The sequence below is a fragment of the Gorilla gorilla genome, chromosome 1 (genome assembly GCF_029281585.2).
Source record: "Gorilla gorilla gorilla isolate KB3781 chromosome 1, NHGRI_mGorGor1-v2.1_pri, whole genome shotgun sequence".
Taxonomy (NCBI): Eukaryota; Metazoa; Chordata; class Mammalia; order Primates; family Hominidae; genus Gorilla; species Gorilla gorilla.
In genome coordinates, this window is record NC_073224.2 from 131,804,621 (window position 1) to 131,829,505 (window position 24,885).

Sequence of the window (24,885 nt, forward strand, 5' to 3'; positions counted from 1 at the left end):
ACTTTGGGAATATTGAAGCATCCATTCAGTCATGGGTCAGTTCTAGTTTGAGCACATTCTATATTCCAAGCCCCATACCCTGGTATCCTCATCTATTATATCAGAGGCCTGGACTGTGTACTTTCTGTGGACCAATTCAGTCCAAAATGTTATTTCTGCAAAGCTTATCTGAATTTTTAATTCCTAGAAAAAAGCAGTGTTTCTCCTTTTAAAGTTAAGTTCTTGTTCAGGTGCAGTGGCTCATGCCTGTAATTCCAGCACTTTGGGAGGCCAAGGCAGGTGGATCACTTGGGGCCAGGAGTTGAAGACCAGCCTGGCCAATATGGTAAAACCCCATCTCTACTAAAAATGCAAAAATTAACCGGGTGTGGTGGTGGGTGTGTGTAGTCCCAGGAGGCTGAGGCAGGAGAATCACTTGAGCCTGGGAGGCAGAGGTTGCAGCAAGCTGAGATTGCATCACTGCACTCCAACCTGGGTGGCAGAGTGAGACTCCATCTCAAAAAGAAAAAAAAAAAGTTAAGTGTTCTTCATATTTGTTTAAAGACACTCTTATATTTAGATTTGCAAGTGTAACTTGTATTTGTTTATTTGATACAAACTAGCCTTTCATAAGAAATTCTGGGTTAGCTATCAAGTCGAATCTTTTGAAACACATTTCTTCCTTATTGAAACAAAAGGGTTGTAGATCTGTCTTGCATTTTTGGCAAGGACGCTTTGTGTACCTAGTGGTGACTGATGAGGGTTCACATGTCAAAACCCAAGGGAGGGGTATCCCCAGAGAATTCTGCACCAACCACACAGAACATTCTGTTTCAGAGGAGCACCACTGTGACTTTTCCTCAAGTGGCAGTCACATCGTTAGGAGGTTTTGATGTGAGGTCTCTTCCCACACGTCTCCACCTCCCCAGTAGGAAAATTTGTTTATATAGACAAAACTCAACTGATTAAAAAAAAAAAAGAAATGGTACTTACATTGTCGTGTTAAGATACAAAAGCAATAACTTTTTATTGTGAAAATAGTCTGTTTTTGAACAATGTATTGTTTTGTTTTTTCCTGTGAAAGTTGAGAAACTAAATATACGAAGAGATAATGGTCAGACCATAAATAAAAATAGAGCTTTGACTCAAAATTTACAGCAGTCTGCCCATAAAACCAGCCCTTTATCTAAAATAAACAGACCAGGAAACCAGCCTGTTATGTCAGACTTATAGGAAGTCAGGTTGCTATCTCTAGAGACAATACACAAAGCTATGCAATAACTGCTGTAACAGCCCGAAATGGTCAGAATTTGATTAATAACCGATAGCCCCCCTAATTTTTTTCTTCACTTCCAACTTAGGATGAACCAGAGAAAGCTAAATATGCACCACCTACTAATCAAATAGGGTGCCGCGTTTCTAGTGAGCCCTCCTACAGCTTCCCCAGACCAGCAGCCCCCAATCAGGAAACGCCTGAAGCCTTCCCTTTTTCCCATTGTAAAGCTTTCCCACTCCTCTGCCTGCCTTTGAGTCTCTGTCAATACACAAGTGAGGGTGTCTGACTCCCTTGCTATAGCAAACTCGGGCCAAGTAGATTTTACTTTTCTCATTTGATTGGTCTTTTATTTCTAGAAGGAACATACAAGAAAATTTAAAGGGGAATCCATTCCTAATCTTTCATATTATAGTAGTCCCCTTTTATCTGCAGGGCATATTTTCTAAGACCCCCACTGAATACCTGAAACTGTGGGTAATATTGAACCCTATATATACTCTCTCTATATATACATATATATATATATTTTAGTATTTTTTTACTTTATCTTTAATTAGCTTTAGCTCTTTTTTTTTTTTTTTTTTTTGAGATGGAGTCTCACTCTGTCACCCAGGCTGAGTGCAGGGGTGCAGTCTTGGTTCACTGCAACCTCTGTCTACCGGGTTCAAGCAATTCTTGTGCCTCAACCTCCGGAGTAGCTGGGACTACAGGCGTGTGCCACCACTCCTGGCTAATTGTTTTAAATTTTAGTAGAAACGGGATTTCACCAAGTTGGCCAGACTGGTCTCATACTTCTGACCTCAAGTGATCCGCCCACCTTGGCCTCCCAAAGTGCTGGGATTACAGGCATGAGCCACCATGCGCCCAGCCATAGACTATATATTTTTGATCTGATAAGTGGTTCAGCTACTAAGTGACTAACAGGCAAGTAGCATCTATAGTGTGGATATGCTGGACAAAAGGACATTCACCTCCTGGGCAGGATGGCACAGAATGTTGAGAGATTTTATCATGCTACTCAGAATGGTGTGCAATTTAAAACTTATGAGTTGTTTGTTTCTGGAGTTTTCCATTTAATAGTTCAGATCATGATTGACCACAGGTAACTGAAACTGTGGAGAGTGAAACTGTGGATAAGGGAGGACTATTGTATTGTTAAGTCAGACTCATTAGGCAATCATAACTCTTGATTTACCATAAGAAATGCTGCAGAAATATGGGTTAAAAAAAAATGTTCAAAAATAGGGTCAGGGATGTCCTTTAACTTGTTACTTCCAAAATGTTAGTGAAAACTGTGGCCCAAAGAGTGAAAGGAACCAATGACTAAGAGAAAATCTTGTTTTCAGGATGACAGATTAAAAAAGAAGCAACTTGCTGAAACACTGAAAATCTCTCCACTTGTAAGATAACACAAAACTGGCTAAAACTGGTTGGAATGAATATGGCCAACTCAAGTCTGCACAGGACTAACTTGGTTAGTTACAGCCCAAATTTCCACCACATATTTTATACTAACTCCCCCCGGATTTTCACACATGATCCGTGAGGTAGCATGAAGAGGTAACTATGCATGCCTAAGGACTTGGGAGACCTCCCCATTTCCTTCCACCAATCACCCACTAATCCCAGAATCCACCCCCAAACCTTTTCTAATAACTACCTTAAAGCAGCATAGGGAGACAGATTTGAGCTGGACTCCTGTCTTCTTGTGGGTCATCTTGCAATAAAAAGCTTTTCTTTTCTCAAAACCTGGTATTATAGTATTGACTTCTAGTTCATCGGGCAGCAAGCCCCTTTTGGTCGGTGACTATTCTTGTTTGCTGATATTTCCATTGGCCAAAATATAAACCTCTCAGATGAAACTTCAGTACGTAAATGGCGCCACAGAATGCTGTGACATTTTTCTCTTGGATTATAGCAGGTTACTTTACTGAATACTGTAGGCAGTTATAACACACTGAGTATTTGTGTATCTAAACATAGAAAAGATACAGTAAAAATATGGTAATTTTTTTCAACTTTTAGTTGAGATTTGGGAGGTATGTGCACATTTGTTACAAGGGTATGTTGCATGATGCTGAGGTTTGGGGTACAATTGAACCCTGTCACCCAGGTAGTGAGCATAGTACCCAATTGATAATTTTTCAACCCTTGTCCATTCCCTCCCCGTTCTTGTAGTCCCCAGTTTCTGCTTTTCCCATCTTTATATCCGTGTGCACCCCATGTTTTGCTCCCATGTGTATGTGAGAACTTGTGGTGTTTGGTTTTCTATTTCTGCGTTGATTTGCTTAGGATAATAGCCTTCAACTGCATCCATGTTGCTGTAGAGGACATGATTTTATTCTTCTTTATGGCTGTGTAGTATTCCATGGTGAAAATATAGTACTATAAACTTACTAAATCACTGTCATATATATGGTCTATCATTGACTGAAATGTATACAGTGCATGAATATATATATATATATAATGTCTTATCCATTTTGTGTATTATTAGATTTGATTTGCTAATATTTTATACAGGAGTTTTGCATCTTTTTCACTAGTTGACATTGCTTGTAATTTTCCTTTTTTTGTGATGTCCCTGTTAGGTTTTAGAATCAAGTGTATACCCGCCTCATAGAATGGGTTGGAAAATGTTCCCACCCTTTCTGTTCTCTGGAAAATTGGTGTTTTTTTCTTAAAGTTTGGTAGACATTATTGTTAAAACCATGGGGGCCTCGATTTTTCTTCATGGAAATGTTTTCAAATTACACTTTAAATTTCTTTAAAATCTGAGTATAGGGCTATCAGACTTTCTGCTGTCTTATGTCAGTTTTTAATAAGTTGTTTTTATAGGCGTTTATTATCTCACTTTCATATTTTTGATATAAAGCTGTTCATAATATCATTAATGTCTATAGTGTCTAGTAGTTTCCATCTTTACTTTCTGACATTGGTTATTTGCCAGTTTTAGGAGTTTATCAATTTTATTAGTCTTTTCAAAGAACCATCTTTTGGCTTTGTTAATCCTCCCAATGGTGTGTTTTCTTTCTCATTACTTTTTGCTCTTTATTTCCTTCAACTTCTTTTTTGCTTAATTTTAAAATAATTTCTTGAGATTGAGATAAGCCTCAATGATGGGTCACCGATTTCCAGTCTTTCTTCTTTTCTAATTATGCATTTTAAACCATAAATTTTTCTCTAAGTGTAGCTTTAGTTGCAGCTCACAAGTTTCAGATCTGTCTCTCAGTCTGGAGGTTGGAGATCTGACCATGACCATGAAACCATCCAGTCACAATGTGGCATTATTTTTTTAATTTTTTTTTTTTTTTTGAGATAGAGTTTCACTCTTATTGCCTAGGCTGGTGTGCAATGGTGCGATCTCGGCTCACAGCAACCTCCACCTCCCAGGTTCAAGCGATTCTTTTGCCTCAGCCTCCCAAGTAGCTGGGATTACAGGCATGTGCCACCATGCCCAACTAATTTTGTATTTTTAGTAGAGATGGGGGTTCTCCATGTTGGTCAGGCTGGTCTTGAACTCCCGACCTCAGGTGACCCACCCGCCTCAGTGGGTGGGATTATAGGAATGAGCCACTGTGCCCAGCCCAACTTGGCATTATTTACCTAGAAGAGCATGACCATCAGAACAGTAGAATTTTGTAAGCTTTGAGTGGGTGACTATGAGTGTCATAATAGGTAGATAGGTTATATTTTGGGTGGTGGTAGGAAAGGGCTTACAGTTTGCTATGACAGCTTTTTATATGGATCATCCTTAGTAAAAGATTATTTAATTTTTGAAATCAAAGGGGAAAACACTATTTTAGGCTTTCTTCTTTCTTTCTTTTTTAGAGACAGGGTCTTGCTCTGTCACCAGGTTAGAATGCAGTGGTGCAATATTGCTCACTGTAACCTCAAATTCCTGGGCTCAAGTGATCCTCCTACCTCAGCCTCCAAGTAGCTAGTATTTACAGGCATGTGCCAACACATCTGGCTAATTTTAAAAATTTTGTATGGAGATGAGGTCTCACTATGTTGTCCAGTCTTGAATCCTGACCTCAAGCGATCCTCCCCCATCAGCCTCCCAAAGTGCTGCAATATTTTAAATCCTGTGGTAGGTCAAGTGTTTGTCGTCTATCTTGGGGTTTATAAAGTACATGTCAAGAAATTTAGGGGGTGGTTAGATTAGCTTTAAAAATGTCATGTTTTTTAAAAATGCATCATTTTTCTGATTGAAAATTTAACACAAGACTCAGAATCTTTTTGCAGTAGTGGAATTACTTTTATTATAGATCTTTGCGATAATGAATGATGATACATCTGGCCAAAAATAGGTACTATAGTCTTTTAGGAAAACAGCTAATCTGCTTGAAATATGTGTAGAAATAATTTAGTGCATCAGCCCATATTGGCAATAACTTCTCTCTAATTTTTTTTTATAGAAAATTTTTACTACTGGAGATGTCAACAAAGATGGGAAGCTGGATTTTGAAGAATTTATGAAGTACCTTAAAGACCATGAGAAGAAAATGAAATTGGCATTTAAGAGTTTAGACAAAAATAATGATGGTGTGTCTTTCTTTTGTATTTATCACCAGCTATGAAGAAGCATTTATCATGCTTTCAAGAGTCTAAAAGGATGCTTATTTAATCTCTCTGGTTTTAGATGATAATTATTATTTGTGTTAATACTTTTTTTTAGTAATGTGATTTTTATGTAGAGTTTATATTATTTAGTGAAGAAAACTTATAGATAGCTTTTCTTTTTCATTACTTTGAAATGTAATGAATTACATTGCTGAATTAAAAACTGGGCAGGGCCTGTTGTAAATGTTAACTATGGAACATTATGCTGATTTGAGTTAAACCTGTAGGTTAAAAATAATAATTATATTTTCTTGTCCTCTGGGTAAAGTGAGATTTCTTTTTATTTGTATAGAAGAATGACAGTTGTGTAGTCTAAAATTTAAAAAACTTTCAGATTATCTGGTATCTGTTAGTATTTTTGGAAGAATTAATTTAGAGAAGATATCTCTGATCCTGGAAATTAGGGAAAAATAGCATATAAATGTTTAAGTATGTACCTTCTGGTTAAGATTATGACTTCTATATTTCGATTAATAGGTTGGAGTTTGTCTTAATCTGTTTTCTGTTGCTGTAATGGAATACCACAGACTGGGTAATTTATGAAGAAATGAAATTTATTTCTTATAGTTCTGGAGGCTGGGAAGTTCAAAGTTGAGGAGCTGAGTCTGGTGAGGGCCTCTTACTATGTCATAACATGCTAGCAGGCATCACAGAGCAAATGCACTACCTCAGATCTCTCATCCTCTTCTTATAAAGCCACTAGTCCCATCATGGGGGCCCTACTCTGAAGACCTTATCTAATTCTAATTGGAAATAGGGTCTTGAAGCCCTCATCACTAGAGGTAACCTTTAACAGGAAGAGAGAATTTATAAAAATTATAATGCAGCACCAAACCCCTCCCTACTTGTGAATAGTCAGGGTCATTTCATTTACAGACTTGTTATTAAAGAAACAGGTTAAGGCCGGGCGCGGTGGCTCACGCCTGTAATCCCAGCACTTTGGGAGGCCGAGGCGGGTGGATCACGAGGTCAGGAGATCGAGACCATCCTGGCTAACACGGTGAAACCCCATCTCTACTAAAAATACTAAAAATTAGCCGGGCGTGGTGGCGGGCGCCTGTAGTCCCAGCTACTCGGGAGGCTGAGGCAGGAGAATGGCGTGAACCAGGAGGCGGAGCTTGCAGTGAGCCGAGATCGCGCCACTGCACTCCAGCCTGGGCGACAGGGCGAGACTCCGTCTCAAAAAAAAAAAAAAAAAAAAAAGAAACAGGTTAAACAAATAGATTGAGAGGAAATGTGGTTCATGTCTGAGATCAGCAAACTTTTTTGTCCAGAAGTCCAGATAATAAATATTTTAGCTTTGTGGGTCATGTGGTCTCAGTTGTAGCTACTTGTCTCTGCTGCTGTACCTCAAAAGCAGCCATGGATAATATGTAAATGAATGGGGATGACTGATTTCCAATAAAACTTTATTTACAAAGATAGTTAATACACCTTATTTGGCTTGAGGGTTATAGTTTGCCATCCCCTGATTTACAATGAATATTAAAGTTTAATTCAAAGCAAGTTCCTTCAAACAAGCAAACTAAACTCTAAATGGTTTTGAAGATTATTCACATCTGTGACTCTCAGCCAGGAAGAGCTGAGTTTGGGTTGGAAAGTAGTACTATTGGAACGTTTGTTGCCCCTAAGCCTTACAATATATGCCCCTAAGTCTAGCCTTAGTCCAATCTTCTAGCAAAACTCAGTTTTCTTTCTTCTCTGCAAACTTTCATTCCAACATCAACCCTCTGCAGTTCAGATTGTCTTGCAGGTCAGATTGTCTGTGTGCTGCTATGGCAGGCAGTAGCTGAGAGATGGAGCTACCTTAAGATCAATTGCCAGATAATCAGAGGTCAATTATCCCAGTGCATAAGTAGTGTACATATCAATTGTTCATTTTATAAAATTCTAAATGAACCAGAGGCAATAATTAAAGATGAAATTTTGATGGTATATTTGTAGGAAATCTACACAATGTTTCCCTAATTTCCCATGTTTGTGTATTTTAAAACAATGTGGCATTATTGGTTCATATTTTTATTTTTTAGACTTCCTTAATGCAAAACATATACAGTTGATCCTAATTATTTGGGGATTCTGTATTTGCAAATTTGCCTACTCAATAAAATTTATCCCCAAAGTAACCCCAAAATATATACTCACAGTACTTTCCCAGGCATTCATGGACATGCACAGAGCAGTGAAAAACTTGAGTTGCTCAGCATGTACATTCCTAGCTACTAGAATAAGGCAACACTCTGCCTTCTTGTTTCAGCTCTCATACTATTAACTAGCAAGTATCCCTTTCAAGGTCTATTTTGTGCCAGTTTTTGCATTTTTGTATTTTTGTTGGTAATTTCCTTTTTAAAATGTTCCCCAAAGGTAGTGCTGAAGTGCTGTCTAGTGTTCCTAAGTGCAAGAAAGCCATAGCATGCCTTATGGAGAAAATATATGCATTTGATAAGCTTTGCCCCAAATTCAATGTTAGTGAATCAGCAGCACACGTTAAATGAGGTGCCTTCAAACAGAAACAGACATAAGACATGGTTATATATTAATCAGTTGATGAAAGTGTTGTAATCAGAGGCTCACAGGAACCTAACCCTGTTTTTCCTGTAGGAACAATGGTTTGGTGTTTGCTAATTCAGTGTTTGCAATGAATATAGAACTTTATGGAAGATGATTGCTGTGAATAATGAGAATTAACCATATCTCTTTAAGAGTGCAGTTCTAAAGGAGAATATTCAGAAGGGTATTTGCATAATTTCTTTACTAACAGATGCTGCCTCTCACTGTCCTTACATGGTCCACATTCTCATGCTGCTCTTTCCCTCTCCCCAGGAGGATTCTCTCAGAATCCTGTCATCTCTCCAGGGTCCTTTCTCCAAGAAAGTCTATCCTTTCACCACTAACAGTAATTTTGGTCTTCCTCTTTTTCTGGAGAAGTCAGCTGTTTATGCTGCTTCAGCACCAGACCCTCTCTTACTTTGTTTTGTTTCATTCTTTTTCATGTACAGTAGTCTTAGGATTCTCATGAGCCTGTGAGCTGCTAGAAGGAAATACAGCAGTGCTTACATTTATTGCTTCTATTTTATTTTCTATTTTCTCTTCCTGTCTTCTGATTGTTCTCCTTCTGTCCACAAACATGCTCTAATTTCCCTAGTATTAAAAATTTTCTGTCTTTTGTTGTTCTTTTATCCTTGCTCCCTTATTTTTACTGCCAGATTTTTATTTTTATTTATTTATTTTTGAGATGGAGTCTCCCTCTGTCATCCAGGCTGGGGTGCAGTGGCGTGATCTCAGCTCACTGCAACCTCCGCCTCCCAGCTTCAAGCAATTTTCCTCTCTTAGCCTCCCAAGTAGCTGGGATTATGGGCACCTGCCACCATGCCTGGCTGATTTTTCTATTTTTAGTAGAGACGGGGTTTCACCATGTTGGCCACACTGGTGTCTAACTGCTTACCTCAGGTGAACCACCCGCCTCAGCCTCCCAAAGTGCTGGGATTGCAGGTGTGAGTCACTGTGCCTGGCCTTTTACTGCCAGATTTTTAAAAGAATAATCTGTGCTTTAGCTCTATTTCCTCATTTACTACTTCTCTTTAACTCAGTCATATATGATGTTTTGCATAGTAAATGTCTAGTAATTTATTAAAAATGTAGAAATAGGTACTTTTAAAATGAATAGATCCTACTTTAATTGAATTTATCTTGGAGTTAGAATATCTTGATTTGGATCTTAGTTCTGCTACTTCTTAATTACATTACTTGGTAAGGCCACTTGAGAAGTCAGTCTCTTTGGAGGAATATTATTTATCTATAAGGCTGTTATACTTACTGAATTTCAAAAAATGTGTATTTATTTGTTTAATGTATTTGTTACATTTTTAGTATTGATGTTGGGATAGGCATTTAAGCAAGTCTATAACTCACCTACATGCATAATTTTGCCTTAATCAGTTTAAGGCTTTCTCTTAAATGAGAGATTTGAAATTCATAATTTCTGTGGTTCTTATCAGTTCTGAGTTTTATTTTTTGCCCTTTTTATTTTTTTAAAGGAAAAATTGAGGCTTCAGAAATTGTCCAGTCTCTCCAGACACTGGGTCTGACTATTTCTGAACAACAAGCAGAGTTGATTCTTCAAAGGTAAGCTCTTCATGTTGGTCAACAATTGACTTTCACTTTAATATCCTGCATTAGAACTCTGTGTTTGTAAGTGTGGCTTTAAAACACCTCCCTAGTCTTCATTATGTATATCCAAGATCTTTTTGTCTTTTTTCCTCCCATTCATTTTGTATGTGTACATTTATCTAAAGTGTAAGAATGGGAAGTGTAAGCTCAGACTGGACTCTTTCTTTCAAGGCCTCAAAGGATAGTGGAATGGCAGGAAGTAAGGTTTTAACTCCATAGATGAGGAGCTGAAGAGTTTTGGTGTTGCTTTTTCTCCATTTGGTTTCTAATGTGACAGTAAAACTCATTGATTCAAACTAAGAAGACTAGCAGATTCATCACATTATTTAACCTAGATGTGACTGGAAAAAAGGGAAATTACTAAGCTCTCCAAGCTAACAAAGAAATACGTGTTTAAACTTTCAGAAAACAGAAATGCAAATTTGAACCTTATTGTCTGGGGCAATCAGTTTGACTATTTAAGTCAGACTTTTATACTCTTAATGTTTTGTTTCATGGGATAGAGCAGGAATCTCTGCAGCCCAGGTGCTCTCAAATACTCTGTTGCTATAAACACAGGGCAGGAACTGATTTTTTATGATAACATAAAACAGAAAAGGACAATTACATTGTATTAATATTGTTGTGAATATTTTCAGTCCTCACATTGTCTAAAAAAACTTTCTAAATGGCTTTGTTATTGAATTTATCTCATTTTATATCTGTGCCAGTAGCATTTTCATCCTTTCTCTCTCTTCATAATTTCTTTTACAAACAGCTGCTCAAGAGGAAGGCTCAAAGTCTCAAGGCTGAGCACTTAATGACTTTTGTTAGTACTAGATGAGAAGGGCTTTCCTGAGGAAATGAAAACCTAAAACATGAAAAGAGGATAAACAGAATTTGGACAGTGAGATATAGAGCATATAATATTCTGCTTCTAAAGTAATATTCTTCTAGGAAAGTGAGGGCGTTTCCCTGGCTGTTAGGGCAGAAATCATATTCCTATATTTTCTTTGATAGCTTTAGGAATAATGCAAATTCTAAGCCCAAGCTTCAGAATAGACTAAGAAGTATTAGCTTAGCTGCCATGACAAAATACCATAGGCTGGATGCATTAAACAACGGAAATTTAGTTTTTCACAGGTCTGGGAGCTTGAAGTTTAAGATGAGAGTGCCAGCATGGTTGGGTTGTAGTGAGGGCTCTCTTTCTGGCTTGCAGATAGACCCCTTCTCACTGTACTGTCATATGGCAGAGAGAGAGAGAGAGAGATCTTTCTCTTGCTTTCTATTATAAGGCCATAGTCCTGTTGGATCAGGGTTCCATTCTTACGACTTCATTTGACTTTACCCCCTAAAGATGCTATCTCCAGATATAATCACACGGTGGGTTAGGGCCTCAACATTTGGATTTGGGAGGGACACAGCTCAGTCCATAGCAAAGGATAATGCAGAGGGTTGGATATTTAAAAGTAGCTACACAATTTTTAATATAAATATTTTATGGTAACTTTTTTTTTTTTTTTTTTTGAGATGGAGTCTAGCTCTGTTGCCCAGGCTGGAGTGCAATGGTGCGATCTTAGCTCACTGCAGCCGCCACCTCCCAAGTTCAAGCAATTCTCCTGCCTCAGCCTCCTGAGTAGTTGGGACTATAGGCACGCGCCACCACGCCTGGCTATTTTTTTTTATTTTTAGTAGAGACGGGTTTGCACCATATTGGTCAGGCTTGTCTCGAACTCCTGACATCAGGTGATCCACCCACCTTGGCCTCCCAAAGTGCTGGGATTACAGGAGTGAGCCACCGCACCCGGCCAGCAGCTTTACTGAGATGTAATTCACATGCCATAAATTCACTTTTCTAAAGTATACAATTCAGTGACTTAAAACATTTATTTATTTTTAAATTGACAGAATTATATGTATTTATCATGTACAACATGATGTTTTGAAGTATATGTACATTGTGGAGTGACTAAGTCTAGCTAATTAACATGATACATCTCATACTTAATGATTTCTGTGGTGAGAACACTTTACATCCATTCTCTTAGTATTTTTCAAGAATATAATACATTATTATCAATTGTAGTCTTCATGTTGTATAGTGGAGCTCTTGAACTTATTCCTCATGTCAAGCTGAAATTGTGTGTCCTTTAACACAAACCATACCCGACTCCCAAAGTATTCTGCTCTCTGCTTCTATGAGATTAACTTTTTCTGATTCCACGAGTGAGATCATGCCGTATTTATTTGTCTTTACCTGGCTTATTTCATTCATGTTGTTACAGATAACAGGATTTCCTTCTTTTTTTTATGGCTGAATAGTTTTCTATTGTATATGTATAGCACATTTTCTGTCTTCATGCATTGGTGGACACTTAGGTTGATTCCGTATCTTGGCTATTGTGAATAGTGCTATAATGAACATGGGAATGCACATGGATCTTTGACATATTGATTTCATTATATATATATATATATGTATACACACACATACATACAGTGGTGGGATTGCAGGATCATATGGTAGTTCTATATTTAATTTTTAAAGGAACTCCATACTGCTTTCCATAATGGCTGTATTAGTTTAACTCCTCACCAACAGGGTGCAAAAGTTCGCTTTTCTCTACATACTTGCCAACACTTGTTATCTTTTGTCTCTTTGGTAATAGTCATTCTAAGTGTAGTATGAGGTGATATCTCATTGTGGCTTTTATTTGCATTTCTGTGGTAATTAGTGATATCGAGCTTTTTTTTTTTTTCTTGTACTTTTTGGCCATTTGTATGTCTTTGAAAAATGTCTATTAGGGGTTTTTGGTTGTTTATTTGAGGTTTTTTGTTTTTATGTAGGCATTTACTGCCATAAACTTTGCTCTTAAAACTGCTTTTACTGTGTTCCATGGGTTTTGGTATTATGTGTTTCCATTTTTTTTTCATCTCAGGAAATTTTTGAATTTTGCTTTCAGTTTCTTCATTGACCCACTGATCATTCAGGAGCATGTTGTTTAATTTCCATGTATTTGTGAATTTGCTGAAGCACCTCTGTTACTGATTTCTAGTTTTTTGTTTTTTTTTTTTGAGACGGAGTCTCACTCTGTCCTCGAGCTGGAGTGCTGTGGCGCGATCTTGGCTCACTGCAAGCTCCGCCTCCCAGGTTCCCGTCATTCTCCTGCCTCAGCCTCCCGAGTAGCTGGGACTACAGGCACCCGCCACCACGCCCGGCTAATTTTTTATATGTTTAGTAGAGACGGGGTTTCACCGTGTTAGCCAGGATGGTCTTGATCTCCTGGCCTCGTGATCTGCCCGCCTTGGCCTCCCAGAGTGCTAGGATTACAGGCGTGAGCCACCGCGCCTGGCCTGATTTCTAGTTTTTTATTATTGTGGTCGGAAAAGAAACTTGATATGATTTCATTCTGCTTAAATTTGTTAAGACTTGTTTTGTGGCCTAACATATGATATCCCCTGGTGCATGTTTCATGTGCAGTTGAGAAGAATGTGTATTCTCTTGCCATTAGGTGAAATGTTTTATGTCTGATCTGTCCATTTGTTCTAGAGTATAGTTTAAGTCTGATGTTTCTTAGTGATTTTCTGTTGAGATGATTTGTCCATTGCTGAAGGTAGGGTGTTGAAGTCCCCTACTATTGCTGTATTGCAGTCTATCTCTCCTTTCAGATGTATTAATGGTTTTTATTTTATTTTATTTTATTTGTTGTAGTTGTTGTTGTTGTTTTTGAGACGGAGTCTCGCTCTGTCGCCAGGCTGGAGTGCAGTGGCAGGGTCTCGGCTCACTGCAGCCCCCGCCTCACGGTTCAAGCGATTCTCCTGCCTCAGCCTCCCGAGTCGCTGGGACTACAGGCGCATGCCACCACGCCCAGCTAATTTTTGTATTTTTAGTAAAGACGGGGTTTCACCATGTTGGCCAGGATGGTCTTGATCTCTTGACTTCATGATCCCACCCGCCTTGGCCTCCCAAAGTGCTGGGATTACAGGTGTGAGCCACCACCCCTGGCCAATGTTTGGTATTTATCTTTAGGTGCTCTGATGTTGGGTTCATATATATTTATAAAAAACAATAGCTACATAACTTATTAAGGGATATGCAATATAAAATATATAAATTGTGAAACTGAAAATTTAAAATGGGAGGAGTGGAGTAAAAGTGCCTTCATATAACTTACTATTATATCCTCTTATTGAATTGACCCTTTTATCATTATATAGGAACTTTGTTTCTCCTTTACAATTTCTGACTTAAAGTTTGTTTTATATGATATAAGTGAAGTTACTCCTGCTCTCCTTTGGTTTCTGTTTCCATGGAATATCTTTCTCCATTCCTTCACCATCAGTCTGTGTGTATTTTTACAGATGAAATGAGTCTGTCATGGGCAGCATATAGTTGGATCTAGTTTTTTTTATCCACTCAGACACTATGTTTTTTGATTGGATAATTTAATCCATTCATGTTCAAGGTAATTATTGATAAGTAAGGACTTTGTACTGCCATTTTGCTTATTGTTTCATGGTTCTTTTATAGATCCTTTATTCTTTTCTTCCTCTCTTGCTGTCTTTTTTTGTGGTTAAGTGATTTTCTCTAGTGGTATGTTTTGATTTCTTGCTTTTTATTTTTTGTGTATCTCCTATTGGTTTTTGGTTTGTGGTTACCAAGAGGTTACAAAAAACATCTTAAGAGTTATAATAGTTTATTTTAACTTGATAACTTAATTTTTATTGCAAAAACCCCCAAAACAAAAAAAAATCTACACTTTTACTTAATCCCCTGAAATTTTGAATTTTTGATGTCAGTTTACATCTTTTCATATTGTGTATCCCTTAAATTATTGTAGCTATTATTACTTTTAATAGTTTTCTCTTTCCTACTACAGATGTAAGTGATTTGCATACCATCATTACAGTATTAGAGTATTTTGAATTTACCTGTGTACTTTCTTTTATCAGTCAGTTTTATACTTTCAGATGTTTTTGTGTTACTCATTAGCATCTTTTTCTTTCAGCTTGAGGAGCTCCTTTTACGTTTCTTATAAAATAGGTGCGGTCATGATTATCTCCCTCAGCTATTGTTTGTCTGGGAAAGTATCTCTCCTTCATTTCTGAAGGACACTTTGCTGGGTACATTACCCTTGGTTGGTATTTTTCTCCTTGAACACTGAATATATCATCCCTTTCTCTCCTGACCTGTTAGGTCTCTGCTGACAAGTCTGTTTCCAACCATATTGGGACTCTCTTATATGTTATTTGCTTCTTATCTTTTGCTGTTTTCAGGATCCTCTCATTGTCTTTGATTTTTGATAGTTTGATTGTAATATATCTTGGGGTAGTCTTGTTTGGATTGAATCTGATTAGAGACCTTGGACTTTTTCTGCATGTAGATATTTACCTCTTTCTCCAGGTTTGGAAAATTTTGTTACTGTTTCTTTAATTAAGCTTTTTACCCCTTTTATCTTCCTTTTCTCCTTCTTCAACTCCTGTGACTCAAAACTTTGCTCTTTTGATGCTGTTCCATAAATCTTGTAAGCTTTCTTCATTCATTTTCATTCTTTTTTCTCCTCTGTGTATTTTCAAATAACCTGTCTTTGAGTTCATAGTTTCTTTCTTCTTCTTGATCACTTCTGCAGTTGATGCTCCCATATTGCATTTTAATTTTGTTCATTGTATTTTTCAGCCCCATGATTTCTGTTTGATTTTTTCTTTTATTATTTCATCTCTTTATTACCTTTCTCGTTGTGGTCACTCGTTATTTTCCTAATTTCATTGAATTGTTTCTTTGTATTTTCTTGAAGTTTGCTGAGCTTTCTTTGAATTCTTTGTCAGTTCATACATCTCTGTTTCTTTAGGGATGGTCACTGGTACTTTGTTTTGTTTCTTTAGTGGTGTCATTTGTTCCTGATTGTTGTTGATGCTTGTGGCCTTGTGTTTACGTCTGTGCATTTGAAGAAGTAGGCACTTATTTCAGTCTTTGCAGACTGGCTTTGTCTGAGAATGCCCTTCAACAGTCAGCCTGTCTAGAGATTCTTTAATATTTAATTAAATATCTTTAATATTTTGAAGAACTTCCAAATTGTTTCTAAAGTGGCTGCACCATTTTATAATCCCAGCAGCAATGAATGAAGGTTTCAGTTTCTCCATAGCTATATCAATACTCATTACTGTCTGTCTTTTGATTTTTTGATTTTTATTTTTTTTTGAGAAAGGGTCTTGCTCTGTCATCCCATCTGGAGTGCAATGGCACAGTCATGGCTCATTGCAGCCTCAACTTCCCTGGCTCAATTGATCCTCTCACCTCCTGAGTACCTGGGACCACAGGCATTGTGGTACAATGCCTGGCTAATTTTTATATTTTTTGTAGAGATGTGGTTTTGCCATGTTGCCTAGTGTATTAGTCCATTCTCATGCTGCTATAAAGAACTGCCTGAGACTGGGTAATTTATAAAGGAAAGAGGTTTAATTGACTCACACTTTTGCTTGGCTGAGGAGCCCTCAGGAAACTTACAGTCATGGTGGAAGGGGAAGCAAACATGTCCTTCTTCACATGATGGCAGGAAGAGCAGTACCTAGCAAAGAGGGAAAAAAACCCTTATAAAATAATCAGATCTCATGAGAACTTACTCACTATCATGAGAACATCAGAATGAGGGTAACCTCCTCCATGATTCAATTACCTCCCACTGGGTCCCTCCCGTGACATGTGGGGATTATTGGAACTATAATTCAAAATGAGATTTGGGTGAGGACACAGCCAAACCATATCATTTTGCCCTGGTCCCTCCCAAATCTCATGTTCTCACATTGCAAAACACAATAATGCCTTTCCAGCAATCCTCCAGCGTCTTAACTCATTCCAACGTTAACCTAAAAGTCCAAGGTCTCATCAGAGACAAGGCAAGTCCCTTCTGCCTATAAGCCTGTAAAATCAAAAGCAAGGTAGTTATTATACTTCCTAGATACAATGAGGGTACAGGCATTGATTAAATATACTTGTTCCAAATGGGAGAAATTGGCCAAAATGAAGGGGCTACAGGCCCCAAGTAAGTCCGAAATCTAGTGGAATAGTCAAATCTTAAAGCTCCAAAATGATCTCCTTTGACTCCACATCACACATCCAGCTCATGCTAATGCAAGAAGTGGGCTCCCATGGCCTTGGGCATCTGCACTCCTGTGGCTTTTCAGGGTACAGACCCCCTTCTGCCTCTTTTCACAGGCTGGCGTTGAGTGTCTGTGGCTTTTCCAGGTGCATGGTGCAAGCTGTCAGTGGATCTACTATCCTGGGTACTGGAGGATGGTGGCCCTCTTTTCACAGCTCCACTAGGCAGTGCTCCAGTGGGGACTCTGTGTGAAGGCTCCAACCCCACATTTCCCTTCCGCACTGCCCTAGCAGAAGTTCTCCTCAAGGGCTCCACCCCTGCAGCAAACTTCTGTTGGACATCCAGGCATTTCCATACATCCTCTGAAATCTAGGCAGAGGATCTCAAACCTTAATTCTTATCTTCTGTGTACCCGCAGGCTCAACACCTTGTGGAAGCTGCCAAGGCTTGGGGCTTGCACCTTCTGAAGCCATGGCCTGAGCTGTACCTTGGCTCCTTTTAGCCATGGCTGGGATGCAGGGCACCAAGTCCTGAGACTGCACAAAGCAGCAAGGCCCTGGGCCTGGCCCAGGAAACCATTTTTTCCTCCTGGGCCTCTGGGCCTATGATGGGAGGGCCCTCCCTGAAGACCTCTGAAGTGCTCTGGAGGCATTTTCCCCATTGTCTTAGTGATTAACATTTCACTCCTTGTTTCTTATGCAGATTTCTGCAGCTGGCTTGAATTTTTTCCTCAGAAAATAGACTTTTCTTTTCTGTCACATCATCAGGGTGCAAATTTGCCAAACTTTTGTCCTCTGCTTCCTGTGGAATGCTTTGCCACTTAGAAATTTCTTCTGCCTGATACCCCAAATCATCTCTCTTAGGTTCAAAGTTCCACAGATCTCTAGGGCAGGGGCAAAAAGCCACCAGTCTCTTTGCTATAGCATAACAAGAGTCATCTTTGCTCCAGTTCCCAACAAGTTCCTCATCTCCATCTGAGATCATCTCAGCCTGGACTTCATTGCCCATATTACTATCAGCATTTTGGTCAAAGCAATTCAACAAGTCTCTGGGAAGTTACAAACTTTCCCACCTCTTTTTGTCTTCTGAGCCCTCCAAATTTCTAAGAAGTTCCCAACTTTCCCAGTCTTCTTCTGAACCTTCCTAACTGTTCCAACCTCTGCCTGTTACCCAGTTCCAAAGTCACTTCCATATTTTTGGGTATCCTTATAGCAGCACCCAACTCCTAGTACCAATTTACTGTATTAGTTCATTCTTACGCTGCTATAAAGAACCGCCTGAGAATGGGTAATTTATAAAGGAAAGAGGTTTAATTGACTCACAGTTTCGCATGGCTGGGGAGGCCTCAGATAACTTACAGCCATAGCAGAAAGGGAAGCAAACATGTCCTTCACATGGTGGCAGGAAGAAGAAGTGCTGAGCAAAGAGGGAAAAGCCCTATAAAACCATCATATCTTGTGAGAACTCACTCACTATCATGAGAACAGCAGCATGGGGTTAACCACCCCCCCATAATTCAATTACCTCCCACCAGCTCTCTCCCATGACACATGGAAATTATGGGAACTACAATTCAAGATGAGATTTGGGTGGGGACACAGCCAAACCATATCATCTAGGCTGGTATCGAAATCCTGGGCTCAAGCAATCCACCCACCTTGCCCTACCAAAGTGCTGGGATTACAGGCATGAGCCACCATATCTGAACTGTCTTTTGATTTCTTTTGATTTTAACCATCCATTGGTTCTGCTTCTCTAGATAACCCTGACTAATATATAATTGGTATGAAGTGATATCTCGTGGCTTTGATTTGTATTTCTTTCATGGCTAGTGACTTTTTTTGTACTTTTGGGATATTGTTATTATTATTATTATTATTACTAGTGTTTATACTTCTTCAGTAAAAGTGTTAGAAACAATTTTTAAAGGCAGAATGTGACCAGAGTTTCCTGTAGTTATATAACCATCATGGACCTTCCCTCAAGTGCTTAGCCATTAGTGTTACTCATGTCACTCCAAGTGTCAGCTTGTTTTCTTCCATTTCACTGTCTCTTTGTGTCCCAAACCTGAATTCATGGGAAAAACATCTGAATGGTGCTTAATATGGTTTGGATATTTGTCCCCTCCAAATCTCATGTTGAAATATGACCTCCGGTGTTGGAAGTAGGGACTACTTGGGTCACGAGAGTGGATCCTTCATTAATGGCTTGGTAATAAGTGAACTCTATTAGTTCATGAAAGCTGGTTGTTGATAAGAGCCTGGCATCTCATTTCTCTTGTCCTTCTCTCACCATCTGACACACTTTCTCACCTTTTTTCTTCAACCATGAGTAAAAGCTTCCTGAAGTCTCACCAGAAACTGAGCAGATGTTGGTGCCATGCTTGTACAGTCTGTAGAACTGTGAGCCAAATAAGTCTCTTTTCTTTATAAATTACCGAGTCTCAGGTGTTCGTTTAAAACAACACAAAACAGACTAACACAGTGTTGATTAAAACAGCTGTGACTGGGTCATCAGGGTGTAAGAGAGGAGTCACTGAGTTGAAATATAGCCTCCTACTTACACCTGTTCAGTAGAAGCTGTAGATATGAAGTAGCTAAAGCAGGCATTCCCTCTGAAACATGTGTTTCACATATATCATAATTATCTTCTGCTCTCATTTTTCTTTTAGGCTTTCGTCTCCATCTCATTTCCCCTGTTTACTCTCATTTTCGTATCTTTACGTTTCTTTCTCCACAATTGTTCAGAAGCTTGGAACCCTTCACTCCAGTTATTCTTTGACTATGCAACTTGTTTCTGTGCTTCATGGCACTTATGGTTTGTAATCCTTGACTTGTTTGTATAGCTCAGTGGTTAGGAGTACAGTTTGGAGTTAGAATGCCTGGGTTGAAACTCTTAATTCTACTCTACTTACTAGTCTTGTGACTGTAACAAAATTCTTAGCCTCTCTTTGTCTGTAAAATGGAGAGTATAGTAAATACATGGGCTTGTTTTAAGGATTAAATGAGTTAACATGTGAAATACTTAGAACAATGCCTGGCAAATGCTCAATGAATATTGAGTATTCCTTGCTTTTGTTTAGTGCCATGCCTGTTGTTCCCACTGAGGGCACAGACCATGTGTATCTGGTTAACAGTTCTATGTCCACCACATTGCAATAATGGACTCTCAGAAAATATTGAAGAATATGTTAAAGAATGAGTAGAATTATGCTACTGAAAAGGGTGAGTGGAAGGTAGGTAGGGGAAAGGACATATACAGCCCTGGAAGCAGCATATATGGGGAATGGGTCACACAGTGTTTCTTGGTACTCTCTAGACCATAGTGGGCCACCTCTTAGCTAGTGGCCTATGGATTATTTCAGCAGTCTGTTGGAAACATCCATGAATATGATAATAATAATGACCCATTTGTGGGTTCTAAGAAAAAGGACAACTACAATACTAGACAATAATAGTATGTAAGTTAGAAGGGAAGGGGATGATTTGTATTAAACTGTTCTAAAATTCTTACCTTATTTAGGATGATGGGGTCAGACATTAACTTTAGACTTTGTTATATATATGTGGTAAAATTTCAAGGTAAACCATTGAAACTGTAGTAGTTGAGTATATAACTTCCAAATCGGGGGGAAACAAATGGAATAAGAAAATAAATACATAAACATAAGATTGAAACAATCCAATGAAGAGTAGAGAGAAGAGGGAAAAACATAGAAAGAATGAGATAATTAGAAAGCAATAGGTAAGATGTGAGAAATAAATTCAAGTACAGTAAAACTCCACTAAAATGTGCCCTGCAATAATGTTGGGGCATGATTTCCCTTCATCCCCATTCTCAAATCGGGCAGGCTAAATAAAGTTCTTATCCTGTTTCCTTGGGGGTTTGAGGTGGGTGACGAGTAAGTTAGAAGATAATCACCTTCTGATCAGTTAGGACTTTCTCAGTTTAGTCTTCAATTAATAAAAATTAATGTAAATTTCGTCAGAAGGCAGAGATTGTCAGATGAAAGAACAAGCAAAATAAAGTCTTACTAACTGAAAAAAAGCTGGGGTAGCTATGTTAATATCAGCTATGGGATAGCTATGTTAATATCAACTGTTAATATTAATTATTATTAATAATCTATTAATAGATTATATAGTAAAAACATTAATAAAAATAGAGTGTCACTACATTTTAAAATTCAGTATGAGGATATACAATTTTTAAGCTGGTTGATAAAATTCTGGGGATTAATTGGCAAATCCATCATAGTGGTGAGAGATTTTAACACAATTCTTCCTTTATTTGATAGGTCAAGCAGAGAAAAACTTTAGTGAAGACAAAAACTTCTAAATACATAAGCTTGATTTAATGGGCATGTAATAGGACCTAGCATCAAAAAATTAGAAAAAATATTTTTTCTTAGGTACTTATGGAACATGTATAAAAATTGATTTCATAGTAGGCCATAAAGCCAGGTTCAACACATTTCAAAGAACTGGTATCACAAGAACTACTTTCTCTGACCACTATGCATTAAAATAGAAGTTAATTACAGGCATAAATTATAAAAATGCCAATATTTTAAAATGTGATATACACTTCTCAACTTATGGTCAAAGGAAATCGTAAGTGGAAATTCAAGGACACGTTGACTTGAAAACATTAAAACTTATGGAATATTTCTAAGATGGCACTTGTATGAATTTTATAGTCTGAAAGCTTTTATTAGAAAAGAATTAAGTCTGAAAATTAATGTGCTAAGTTAGGGGAGAGAAAATGGAATAATCTCGAAGAAGGTAGGAGGAAGGAGATAATAAAGAATATATAGCAAAGATGCAGTAACAGGATCAACAAAGCCAGAAGCTGTTTGTTGGAAAAGACAAGCCTCTGGAAAGATTGATGAAGAAAAAAGAGAAATGAGATGTAAATAAATCATGTTCAGTTACAAATAGGCACATAAGAACTTTTAAAAAACTAATAAAATAATATGAATCATTAATGCCAATAAATTTGAAAACAGACAAAGTAGATGAATTTCTAGAAAAATATAACTTACTGGGACTGAATGAAGAAGAAACAGCTGATAGTACCTAAGCAATTGAAGAGATTGGGTCAGTAATTTAAAATTTTCTCATAAACAAAACGTTAGCCCCAGATGGTTCTTGCAAATGGTTAAAGAACAGATGTACAAACATTTCCAGAGTGTAGAAGTACACTATCCTATCCTTTCTAGGAGATCATTATAACACCAAAAGCAGACAGTATATGAAACAGGGAAATTAGAGGCCAAGATACCTATGACTTATATGTAAAAATTTAAAGAAAATATTAGCAAACTGAATCAACCATTTTAAAAAATATACCACAATCAATGCATTCATAAGAGCAGCTTAACAAAATTTATTAGAAGGCATTAAAGAAGACTCAGTATAGAAAAGATGTACCTTCTCTCCAAATTGGTGATAGAGATTCAATGCCATTAAAAAAACCCACCTGGTTTTTTTGAGGAACTTGTCAAGCTGAGTCTCAAATTTATATCAAAGAGCAAAGGCCTAAGAATATCCAGGACATTCCTGAAGAACTGTAAGGAGCCAGGGGCCTGCCCTATCAGATACCAAGGGTTGTTATTAAGCCATAACCAAGTCAGTGCTGTTTCTATGGAAACAGACAAGTTAACAAGTGAAACATAATAGAGAGCCCAGAAACAGACCCATCCATATTTTGGATTTGTCACGTGAAAGAAGTAGCTTTGCAAAACTTTGGGAAAAGGAGAATGTGTGCAACAGATGATGCTCGTGCTCATGCAGACAAGAAGGAAATTGGGATACCTGCCTCTTACCGTACACAAACATCAACCTAAACGTGAAAGTTAAACTATAACAGCTTGAGGTGGTGGGGAAGAAATATCTTTATCTCAGTGTAGGGAAGAATTTATTTTAAAAAGAAGACACAAAAGGCCATACATAGAAATGAAAAGATTGAATTCAGCTGCATTAAAAAGATTAAATTCAGCTGTGTTAAAATCAAGAGCATCTGTACTTGGACAGCATAGAGTGGAAAGACAAAGAGAAGGTATTTGCCAGCTTATAACTTGAAGGATTAGAATGAACGATATAAAGAACTATGTAAATAAGAAAAAGACATACAACCGGTTAGAAAAATGGGCAAAGACATGAACAGCATATTTCACGTGAAAGAAACAGCAGTAGCAAATGAACATGGTAAGATATGCTCAACATGTTTAGTAATTTGAAGGGAAATGCAAGTTATACCCACAGCAAGACTATCTTATCTAGGAAGTTTGTCAATACCCTAAATGTTCTGTGGTTTTAAGCTACAGAGTTTGTAATTCATTTATTTATTCAATAAATACTCAGTGGCAGGCACTGTTTTAGAAACCTTGGTTATAACTTTGAATGAAATAAAAAAAAATCCTTGCCTTGTGGAGGATGCTTATTTGTGGGGAGTTGGGTGGTGGGGTCAAACAACAATTACGTTAAAATAGAAAATAGTGACATAAATAAACCTATAAATATTGCAACCCAGAGTGATATTATAAATGTAAGTAGTGACTAGGACTCTCATGCAGATATACCTCTGTGCTGGTACAAATGAAAGTTTAAGTGTAATGTCCCATATGCAAGTCAAAATAAAAAGTGACACTAGAAAACACAATAATGAATATCTGAAAATTGCATTTTATTTGACTGCCATCCTTTTGCATCATTTTCATACTAATTATAAAATAAAATTTGTAGGATGCACCAAAGCTTTTTTTAGAGACATCCATTAATTCAATAAATAAACGAGCACCTTCTTTGTGCCAGCCGCTGTAAGAGGTGGCCCAAGGAAGGGAATAAGACAGTCAAAATCCTGGCACACTCAGAGTTTCTTTTAGGAGAAAACAGATACAAATGGCATTAATTACCAAGAAACTTGTAAAACAAGCCAAATATTAATGATAAATATTTGAGTACGGTATGTTAATTTTAAGATTGAAAATGAGGTGCCAGGATTTCTTAAGACTCAAAGGCGAAGATGGCCTAATAGGAACAGCTCCGGTCTACAGCTCCCAGCGTGAGCGACACAGAAGACGGGTGATTTCTGCATTTCCATCTGAGGTACCGGGTTCATCTCACTAGGGAGTGCCAGAGAGTGGGCGCAGGTCAGTGGGTGTGCGCACCATGCGTGAGCCGAAGCAGGGCAAGGCATTGCCTGACTCGGGAAGCGCAAGGGGTCAGGGAGTTCCCTTTCCGAGTCAAAGAAAGGGGTGACAGACAGCACCTGGAAAATCGGGTCACTCCCACCCGAATACTGCACTTTTCCGACGGGCTTAAAAAACGGTGCACCAGGAGATTATATCCTGCACCTGGCTCGGAGGGTCCTACGCCCACGGAGTCTCGCTGATTGCTAGCACAGCAGTCTGAGATCAAACTGCAAGGCAGCAGTGAGGCTGGGGGAGGGGCGCCCGCCATTGCCCAGGCTTGCTTAGGTAAACAAAGCAGCCGGGAAGCTCAAACTGGGTGGAGCCCACCACAGCTCAAGGAGGCCTGCCTGCCTCTGTAGGCTCCACCTCTGGGGGCCGGGCACAGACAAACAAAAAGACAGCAGTAACCTCTGCAGACTTAAATGTCCCTGTCTGATAGCTTTGAAGAGAGCAGTGGTTCTCCCAGCACGCAGCTGGAGATCTCAGAACGGGCAGACTGCCTCCTCAAGTGGGTCCCTGACCCCTGACGCCCGAGCAGCCTAACTGGGAGGCACCCCCCAGCA

General features: G+C 38.4%; 1 protein-coding gene across 1 annotated transcript in view; it reads left to right on the forward strand.

Annotated features, from left to right (window-relative positions):
- The window catches only part of LOC101140953 (mitochondrial adenyl nucleotide antiporter SLC25A24), a 66,703-nt gene that overhangs the window by 11,071 nt on the left and 30,747 nt on the right, over positions 1 to 24,885 (forward strand). Inside the window, exons 2-3 of the mRNA XM_019039334.4 lie at positions 5,677 to 5,803; positions 9,919 to 10,006. Of these exons, the coding sequence (XP_018894879.2) occupies positions 5,677 to 5,803; positions 9,919 to 10,006 (215 nt within the window). The remainder of the gene's footprint in view (positions 1 to 5,676; positions 5,804 to 9,918; positions 10,007 to 24,885) is intronic.